The sequence below is a fragment of the Cebus imitator genome, unplaced genomic scaffold (assembly GCF_001604975.1).
Source record: "Cebus imitator isolate Cc_AM_T3 unplaced genomic scaffold, Cebus_imitator-1.0 Scaffold320, whole genome shotgun sequence".
NCBI lineage: Eukaryota > Metazoa > Chordata > Mammalia > Primates > Cebidae > Cebus > Cebus imitator.
Genome location: NW_016107635.1, coordinates 973,942 through 984,788, shown reverse-complemented (window position 1 = coordinate 984,788; position 10,847 = coordinate 973,942). Strand labels below are relative to the sequence as shown.

Genomic DNA, 10,847 nt, shown 5'->3' with positions numbered 1-10,847 from the left:
AAAAAAAAAAAAAAAAAGAGGAAGAAGAAAGAAAGGGGAGAAAGTACTTTGCAATTTTATGCAGGCTCCTCCACTTATCCTATTCCTTCTCATTTTTTTCATTTTTCTTCTTTGTCAGTATGATTCATCTTGTTAGCACAGGAAGACTGGTGTCTGTAAACACCATAGGGGATTCCACATTGATAAACTGTGATATTGACAACTATAAGTATCTTAACATCAAGTAAAAAGAGTAAAGTGTGTGGAAAGGTGATTCATTTGTTTTCCCTAGAAGCATAGAAGCATCCAGAATACCAGGGTCTACAAACTTCTTTTTGCATTACCCTTGTAATTGGGGCAGTCATTGCTTTGGGGTGCCAAGGAAAAGCACAAGGTTAGTGGGGAGTGGAGCTGTATAAACAGTATAGGAAGCACATTCTCTCCAAATTGCCCAAGAGAGATAAAATATCTGTGGAAAAGGTGTTGGGACTCTAAAAAAGTACATTGTATCAGCTATGTACACTGTAAATTATGAAGTGAAAGTCATGGTTCTTCTGTGACAAGAGAACATAAAGATCGCAGAATGTTAGTCAAGAGAGAAAATGCAAACCAGAAAAGTGATTTCTGGAAGAGGGTAAATAAAAGTTAGCAGTGAACTACAGCTAAAGCAGACACTGGCAATTCAGGACCATGGATATGTCCCCTGACCCAGGCAACAAACTCCAAGAATTTTCAACTGGGCATTATTTCTGTGCACCAGCTGTAGCCGCTACCCTGCATCTACCATGTGGCTTTGAAGAGAGTAGGGTATGATACATGATATTGTGCCTTTCCTTTGTCTTCTTGGCACTGGCCTGTACACTGTGAAAGACGCTTACTGCACTGCCAACTCTCTGCCTGAGGCTTATTACACTGGTCATGGATGCTTAGTCTGTCCATATGCAGGGCAAGTTTAAAGTACCAAGGAGTTAATGCCCCTGGAGGCAGCACTAAACCAGTGGTGGAGTTGCTAGATTCATGTGCCTGTTTCCAGAGTTGCAATAACTCTGAGGCATGTTCTCCACTGTCTCCCAAAGTTTCCTGGAGGGACTGAGCTTTAGCTGTCCACAGTGGCAACTGACTTTAGAATAGAGCCTGCTGACTTTTGTTAATTCCATGTCTCCTGTCCTCATTCCCCCACTGTATTTCCTAGGGAAACATGACTCAAGATGCAAAGTGAAGACATGTCTCAACCTGAAGCTCCTGGTAGAGGGTAACATCTCCTGGTAGAGGTGCTATTAGAGATTAGGTTCCAACAAGTTTTGGGACCCTGTAAGTTCACTTGTTTATCTTTTATTGCAAAAAATACATCCCGCTCAGCCTGTCTACAAATGTGGCTAAGGAAATTCCAATCTCCAATGAGCATTAAAGTAATTGTCAACTTGTAGCAGTGTCAAAACAGATGTACTTATTTTTATTATTTCATTTGAAAGATTACCCAGAAGACTAAGTCTCTTTGGGAGTGCCTTAAAGATTGACATTAACGTAGAACACAACCCAAGGAGAGAAATGTCCTACCTTCAACCCGGTATTCTAAGCAGTTGCCTCATGGCGTTGGCACTTTCTAGATCATAATGCAAGGGCTGTATCTTGTACATTCTCTACTCCCAGAACCTAGCCTACTGCTGAGTACACAGCAGGTCCTCCGTATTCATTTGTTGAATGCATAAAGTATGAATTTAGCTGTGACCTTGAACAAATCACCTAACCTGTTTGTCCCTGCACCAAAGCTGTCTGTGAGTTTTTGACCATCTCTAGCATGTTAGAATGTGACAGAATATTGTTTGGAGAAAACACAAATGCACTAGTTCAACTGGGATAAGGACAAGCACTCAATCGGGAGGCTGCATTAGCCAAGGGCTGGTACAGGGAGATTGCAAGGAATAGGGAAGTAAACTTGGTAAGGGGTAGACTTAACAGAAGTTACAGAGGAAGAAGACAGATTAAGAAGGACAAGAGGTGCAAAGAGAGGGCCAGTTAGGGCAAAAACTGAAGGCAGAAAGGATTTCAGGTTGATCATTATTATCATTATTATTTATTGACTGTTTAAAATTAGTGCTTTTACTACTTATAATAGCAAAGACATGGAATCAACCTAAATGCCTATCAATGATAGACTGGATAAAGAAAATGTGGTAGGTATACACCATGGAATACCATGTGGCCATAAAAAAGATGAGATCATATCCTTTGTAAGAACACGAATGGAGCTGGAGGCCATTATACTTAGCAAAGTAGTGCAGGAGCAAAAAAAGAAATACCTCATCTTCTCACTTATAAGTGAGAGCTAAATAACAAGAACACACGGACACACAGAGGAGAACAACAGGCCCTGGGGCCTGTCACAGGGAGGAAGGTGGGAGGAGGTGGAAGATTAGGAAAAATGGCTAATGGGTATTAAGGCAGGCTTAATACCTGGGTGATAAAATAATCTGTACAATGAACCTCCATGACACAAATTTACCTATATAACAAACCTGAGCATGTACTCCTGACCTTAAAATAAAAATTAAAAAACAAAAAACAAAACTATTGTTCTTTTTTAGAAAACCAAACACCGCATGTTCTCACTCATAAATAGGTGTTGAACAATGAGAACACATGGTCACAGGGAGGGGAACATCACACACCGGGGCCTGTTGGGGGTGGCATAGGGGGGCTAGGGAAGAGATAGCAGGGGGTGGGGAGGTGGGGTGGGAGGATTGGGGAGGTATAGCATTAGGAGAAATGTGCAATGTAGATGACAGGGTGATGGATGCAGCAAACCACCATAGCATGTGTATATCTATGTAACAAACCTGCACATTCTGCACATGTACCCCAGAACCTCAAGTATAATTAAAAAAAAAACAACTATTGTTCTTTTTGCTTAAACCATGTTATGATAAAAGGAAAAACAAAGGTGGAAAGAAGGAAAGGGAGGCAAGTAAAATAAGAAAGTTGAAGAAAATTGATCACCTCTGTAATCCCCTAGCTTGAGATTGGGGTGGGAGGGCAAATTAGGTGGCAATGTCAAGTTCAAGAGAAAGGCCGCAGGACATCTGCCCAGTTCTTGCTGTTAGTAGATCCAAGCAGATGCCTTCGCACAGCACTCTGAACTCTAGATGATGCTGACAACCAAGTTGCATGAAACGGCAATTGGTCCTAGCTGATCGATATGGAACCAGAGAGATATTTCCCTGTATGGTCAAGGGAAAAGCTAAGTTGGGATCGCCACCTATCAAAATGATGGTCCTCCTAAGGCCTTGTCTCCATAGCTAGGTCACTCTTCCCCAACCATAGCTGGCAGTGGAAGGAGCTGCATCATTCTGATTAAGCATTATTATTAGCCACAATGAGGGCCATAATAATCAATGCTAATGTATACACCTCCCTTTCCCAAAGGCCTCTGATTGACTGAGAGAAGTGTGATTTCATAGTCTGGAGTTAATATATTCCACATCTAGTCCCAGCATTCTTGGACACCCAGGTCAGCTACTCACTTTTTCCTAAAAGGTGACCTCTTCTCCGATATGCCAGACTCATTCCCCTCAATAGCCCCGGTGCCTCACTCAGGAGGATGGCAGATGCTTCCTGTCCACATCTGCTCTTCTCTGCCCAGCTGGCCCCTCTTAACAAGTAGCANTTACTGTAAATGAATAAATTTTGTAGCATTCTCCCCTAGAGTACTGCAGCAGAAATTTCAGCAAAGATTTGTACCCAAAAGTCGAAACGTAGGCTTTGGAGAAAGACAGACCTGAGTTTCAGTGTGGTCCCCACCACTGATGGTGCAGCCTTGGGCAACTTCTTTTTTTTGAGACAGAATCCTGCTCTGTGGTCCAGGCTGGAGTGCAGTGGCACAATCTTGGTTTACTGCAACCTCCGCCTCCTGGGTTCAAGTGATTTTCCTGCCTCAGCCTCCCAAATAGCTGGAACTATAGGTACGTGCCACCATGCCTGGCTAATTTTGTATATATTTAGTAGAGAGGCGGTTTCACCATGTTAGCCAGGATGGTCTCAATCTCCTCACCTCATGATCCACCAGCCTTTGCCTCCCAAAGTTCTAGGATTATAGGCGTGAGCCACCATGCAAGTTCTAAACCCTCTAAGGCTTGGTTTCTTCATCTGTGAAATGGGAATAATAGTAACACTTAGCTCGTGAGGCTTACTGGCCCTAATCATACAGAGTGAATTAGTTGCATCAGCCTCAAATGAAACTCTTTTCTTTTTTTCTCTTCCTTCTTCCCTCCCTCCTTCACTTCTATCCTCTTTCTTTTCTTTTTTTGCAACATTTCCAAGGTCTTAGAAAGGGCTTCACGGCCATAATTATCCACAGTCTAGTTTTTCTTTCTTATCTGCCCAGCAGGGCAGTTTACATAAATACAATTGGTGGGAAGAAGTCAGGGGCATAGATTAAACCCCATCCCACCCTTGGTGTTTGAGAGCCAGAAAGAGGGCCTGGGTACAGGTTTCCCATAGACAAAGGGGGGCTGAGCTGGTGAAGGGGCTCAAGATACCTTTCAGTTGTGCAGGATAACGACACTGGAAGGAACAATTACTGCCAAAGGTGGTACCCTCAGGACAGGAGAAGGAGGCGGCGTAGATGTGATGGTGGTCTGGGAAGCCGCAGTCCACTGGCTCACAGACCACCTGCTTATTCCACTTGCCCTCTGTACAGGTCACTGTGACGCTGGGTCCCATCTGAAAGGCAGAGGCGTGCATAGTGAGGAGTGGCAGACCGAGCCCTAGATGTGGAGAAATGCCTTACTTCCCAAGGTGACAGCTCAGAGTCCTGTCCAGGCACCAGGAGACCAATGCTTAGTGTTTCACATTAGCTGACTTGTAATGATCGCAATACCTGCGTGAATTAGATATTCCAGTTTTCATTTAAAGACACAGAGACTGAGACCGAGAGACATTACATGATCAGCCTTAAGTTAACCAGCTGGAAAGAGGATGCGTTGGACGTGAGTCCAAAGGCTATGCTCTTAACTGCTGTCTATGGAGTCTTCCAGATCACAATTTCCATTTTATTGATGAGAATCTTGAGGTTTTGAGACCTCACAGGGCAGGACGACTTCATTCATAAACAGACTGTGAAATACAGTTCAGTGGTAGGATGTCGAATGTTGATTTTTGTGTCTTTTCTTAGCTCTAGAGGAGTTACTAAGAACCTGTTGTAGTGCTTGGCACACAGTAGGCACTCTCCATGGATATAGGAGGCCTGGATACTTTTCCTACATGTTCCCAGACCACAGGCAAGCCCCTTTCCTTACTTAAGTTCTCCCTTTGGCAAAATGGTTGGATTGAACCCAAGAACTGCTCCAGGATTCACTCCCTACTCTGAGATTTGGTGGCTCAATAGTCAAGAGAGAAAAGTACAAAGACAGAAAAAAGCCTAGGAAAAATGAAAGAGTAAGTGGAGATTTTAACCAAACTACAAGATGGCGGAGCTGGTAGAGGGCAAGGCCATGCCGCAGAGCCAAGAGATGGACAATCATGGTAGCCTGGAGGCTTCCAAGGGACTGGAGTAGCCAAATGTTGATCTTTTAAAAGCAAAGGACATTTTCCCTCTTAAGCACACATCAAAGGGATGTGTGCTTGGGTGAGGTCCTTCACTGCCAAAACAGTCGAATTGTTTCTACAGGAGTTCAGGCCTGCCACGTCTGACACACGGAAGTAGGTGTCTAAGACAAGGAAGTCCAGAAGTTCTGTACAAACAGGCATTCCCAGCAACAAGGAATGTGTCTTGTGTGCTTACAGTTTGAAGGCAAAATCCATTGGCCAGCCCAGGGAAAGGCTACATTTAGTGACAGAAATCCTCAAATCCCAGGACAACCTGTGCCACTCCCCCATGGCCCACCTGAGCGGTTACAGCACCATCTGGCTGAAGCAACATTCCGCCACATCACTCCAAATCATTCACTACCACTAATCTCATGCAGGATGCATCCTGTCGTCCATGACCCCTCTGATGACTGTCCAAGGAGGTCTCCCTGCTACCATTTTTACTGCCAGACTCCAAGCTACGCCCACATGGGTATCTAGAAGAGACTTTGCCAACCAGGATGTGCTCACGTCACTGCCTGCAACAGCTCCCTGTTGTCCTGAAGACAAACCCCACACTTTCTGACTAAACTGACAGGGCCCTGCACCAGTGGATCCAGCTGGCCCTTCCAGCCTCATTGCTTGGATGAGTATAGAAAAATAAAACAAACAAAACAAAAACATCTGTGGCACTTTTATCATCAGTGGAATTCCACATTTGTCTGTGCCCAGTGCATATATTTCTTCCTTCTCCCCAACACCCACCCCTTTGCTGATCTGTCTAGTTATCTGTTTCAATGTCGCTTTTTCCAAGGTACCTCCCTTGAATCTCCCTGTGCCTCCACAACACACTGCACTTCCCTTGACAGCCTTTATCACACAGTGGGGCCATTATTAATGAGGTGTTTGACTACCTCCACCACTAGACACTCAGTTCCTTCAGAGGAGGGACTCGATTTATCTTAATGGCTTCTCTTTTTTTGAGATGGAGTCTTGCTCTGTCGCCAGGGTGGAGTGCATGATCTCGGCTCACTGCCTCCCGGATTTAAGTGATTCTCCTGCCTCAGCCTCCCAAGTAGCTAGAATTACAGGCACATGCCACCATGCCCAGCTAATTTTTGCATTTTTAGTAGAGACAGGGTTTCACCATGTTGGTCAGGATGGTCTTGATCTCCTGACTTCATGATCTGCCTGCCTTTGCCTCCCAAAGTGCTGGGATTACAGGCATGAGCCACTGCACCAAGCCAATGGCTTCTTTTTCTTTAGCACCTAGTATAGCATCCAATTTCCTGTGAACAGATGCTTTGTAATGAATTAGTGAATGAATGAACATCTCACTGACAGACAGCTCATCTCATCCTAAAGCAGCCCATTCAGTTTTGTCAGAGATCTGATTGTAAGATATTCATTCCAAAATACTCAGCCCCATGGTCTTGGAGATTTGCAACCTATACAAAAATACTAGTAAGTATTGTGTGGAACATCACTCTGCACAGGAACCCGTTTTCTTAGAGATTTCAGACTTCTTGCTTGGTTAATTGATTCACTCACTCATTCATTTAATCAACAAATATTTATTGAGCATCTACTATGCGGCAGCACTATTTTAAGTGCTGCTGGGTGTTTAGCAGACAACATGTTCAACACCCAGTAAGCCTCCCCTGGGCTGCAGAGAGGCTCTGAGCTCAGCACCTGTGCATACCTGGCTCTTGATCAGCTCGTCATCCCGCCGTATCTGGAGCACGTAGCCTGTCCAGCAGCTCACACTACACTGGGTGCTATGGTAGCGGTCGCTGCTAGAGCAATTCAGAGAAGCATTCTCCACAGCCAGTTCTGGGCAGTCAGTGTTCTCACATGCGAAGTGCACGCAGCTGGGGAGGAAAGAAACGAGAGGGAAAGAAGGAGTCTCTTCAGAGGACAGCCACACTCCAGTTGGAAGATAAAGGCTAAAAGCCTCTTTCTCCAAGATTTCAGGGGGCTTGAGACTAAGGACAGAAAGGGGTGCTGGCTGAGCTGAAAATGCCTCTAGAGACAGTGATTAAAGTTTCTCATTAAGAGCACAAGTTATAGCACCAGGCAAACCAGAGTTCAAATCTTGCCACTTAAAAGCCTTGTATGTTATCCAGATTTAAACCTTGTGCAACCTCGGTTTTTCCATTTGTGAGACGGGGATCACCATGATTACAGTGAATATTTATTGTGTTTTTCTGCCAGGCACGAGGTGGAGCAAAAGCCTTTTTGTATTTTACAAGAATCATTTTGAGAATTAAATCAGAAAAAAAGGCATAGCTGAACTCCTGGAACATACTAAGCACTCAATAAGAGGTCGCTGCTGTTATAAACACACCTACGCTCTATTACCTAGTTGGCAAGGTACATCACATCTCTGAGCTTCAGTATGCTCTCAAATTTGGCCAACCTCATACAGCCTCAAGACTCAACCGAGGTGATGGATGGAGAATACTTTTATACTGTAAAGTAACTTACAAGTCATTAGTGGAGTTGTACAGAGACTATGCCTTGCACCTTGCTGCAACTCTGAATTCTCCCTTTCTGCCAGTCTGAATTCCACCCATTCTTTAGGTCCAAGCCTCATGAAAACTTCTATAGGAAGCTTTCCCTTGTGTCCCTCAGCAAGCACCCTCATGGGCATTCTACCCTTCTTTCCCTAATGCCATTGCCTCATCTTTGATGTATTAAAAACTCAGTTCCTCGTTGCTGGTGGAACATACCGGATTGCAGGGCAATCTTTAAGGACGCAAATAGAAACAGCATAATATCCTCATGCTTGGATGATCATTCTCCTTGTATTATAGGTAGGCAAGCACTCAATAACATTAGTTAAGATTAACTGCTTATATACATGAGCTCACTCTATCGCTACAACAGCCCTATGAGCTAAGCGTTACTCATTTTGCAGTTGTATAAACTGGGGACTGGCAAGATTAAGTTACTTGTTTAAGTGCCCATCTAGATGGGTGACTCCGAAGGCCTCATTATTAACCTTGTCCCATGTTTCTGAACTCGAACATCCATGAGGGCAGAGATAATGCCTATTTCATGTTGGTTTACTGTGCAGTGCCAATAAAAATGCTTTGTAGATGCTTCCTAAATAGCAGGAAACAAATGGTGACGATGCCTTGCAATAGCTCTTAAACACCTTAAAGAGGTTGATTCTGTCTAACACTGAGAACTTCTAGGGGGCAGTTTTCTCTAACATCTGCCCCTCTGACTGTGTCGACCCCCAACACCTGGCCTACAGTATGTACAGGTTTGCATTCAGAACCTCAAGGCTTTTATGTTTCTGTTTTTAATCTAGGAGACAGGGAGACATTTTGGCCAAACCAGTGTCAGAAAAGGTTTGCAAGTTTTTTTTTCTCTCTCTCAGTTTCATGATACCCAACTGAGGGTTTTACTGAGACCTTATTCCTATTCTTTACCCACTACTCAAAAGTATAGTGAGAAGCAGAGTCTGGGGAGGTAGGGGGCTAAAAGCCCCCAAACCATATCCCAAACCAATTTACTTTTTTAAGTACCCAGAAAAGAACGAGCATTTAATTTAGATCTCAGACTCTCACTGATGGGAGCTTCGCAATTCTCCAATACCCTCCTGAGATGCAGGGCAAGTGACATTAAGGAACACTTGTTGAGACACTCCAATTCCTGCCCTTTTTCTTTCTCCTGACAGCCTCAGCATTGTACCATGTGGAGACCTCAAAAAGGCTGTAGCTGTGGAGTCAACACAAGGGCTTTGACACCAAACAATGCATCTGCTCACATTGTGTAAGCACCAGGGGAAGGAACCGCATGGTTCCAATTTAAATAGATTTACTCTGTAAGCTACTAGCTCCCAAGCTGTTATTCTGACCTGTGCCTAACAGTCTGGGCATTCTTACTCTGCACTCCCAGAAGGTACCTGGGTTCTTATGAAGACCCAGAGGGAAAGATGACTTTCTTTTTTAAGTTGCAGAGCCATTAAAGTATAAACAGTGCCCTCCCTGATTATTTTGTGCACATTAAAGTTCTTCTTCATAGAAAATGAAAATCTGAAATGCTTCGTTTTCTGAGATAGAAGGAGCACAAGGCGTATCAATCAGGAAAATCTGGGCTCCAGCCCCAGCTCTGCCATTTATCAGTTGTTTGACCTTGGAAATGTATACAACATCCTGAACCTCAGCTGCCTTATCTGTAAAGTGGAAATAATAAAATAATTTATTTATTAGGATTGTCAAGAGGGTGAAACACCATTCACTCATTCATCTATTCAACAGACCTTCCCTGGGGGCCTTACGGAGCACCGGACATTGTTCCATACACCGGGAATATAGTGACGGAGGGGATAAACAAGATGCCTGTTATCCTGTATATTTCAGGAGGGAGGATATGTGCCAAAGAAAATTAATAAATGAGATCATTTGAGATAACGATGCATGCAGTTAGGGCATTAAACCAAGGTGAAATTATAGAGAGTGACAGCTGGTGGGGAGGGGCAAGGCACTTTGCATGGAAGGATCCATGAAGAAGGCACATCTGAACTACTACTTGGATAAAATGAAGGGATAAGCCACACACAGGTTTGGGACAGAGGCAGAACCAGGCAAAGGGAAGAGCAGGTACAAAATTATAGCACAGGTTGGAGCTTGGTGTGTTTATAGACTAGAAAGGCGAATGTATGGGAAATGCTTGGAGGTTGGGCACAGTGGCTCACACCTGTAATCCCAGAGGCCGAGCCAGGAGGATCACTTGAGGTCAAGAGTTCAAGGCCAGCCTGGCCAGCATGGTGAAGCCCCATCTCTACTAAAAACAAAAAGAAATAGCTGTGAGGGGTGGCACACACCTATAATCCCAGCTACATGGGAGGCTGAGGCATGAGAATCACTTGAACCCGGGAGGCAGGGGTTGCAGGGAGATGAGATTGTACCACTGCACTTTTGGGAACTATAAAGCTCCTTGAGAAGATGGGCCTCTCTACTCTGTCTCTTTTTGCTACAAAAGGAAAAATAGTCCCTGATCTCATGTGTCACCTGACCAAAAGATTTCATGGTCACATGAGTAAGGATAGCATTGAGTTTATGAAACCAGTTAGTTTTCTTAGTTGCAGGACTTCTCAAAACTTTGGATAACCCATTGAGAGTTTCCAGAAGGGGTTAAGGTACACACTATTTTTTAAACTCTGATAACCTTTTCTTCATGGGACATTTCTTAGGCCTTCTAGAATACGCTTCGGGGATTGGGGCATCCTGCTTGTTCAGCACATCTCTCTGCACCTGGCCCGCAGCTTGAAAACAGGAAGAAAAGGGATA

The 10,847-nt window shown here is 44.2% G+C and overlaps 1 protein-coding gene across 1 annotated transcript in view; it reads right to left on the bottom strand.

Moving 5' to 3' along the window:
- PAPPA (pappalysin 1) overlaps positions 1–10,847 on the bottom strand; it is a 255,350-nt gene that overhangs the window by 49,993 nt on the left and 194,510 nt on the right. The window contains exons 14-15 of the mRNA XM_017504315.2: positions 7,247–7,415; positions 4,515–4,698 (exon numbers count right to left, since the gene is read on the bottom strand). Of these exons, the coding sequence (XP_017359804.1) occupies positions 4,515–4,698; positions 7,247–7,415 (353 nt within the window). The remainder of the gene's footprint in view (positions 1–4,514; positions 4,699–7,246; positions 7,416–10,847) is intronic.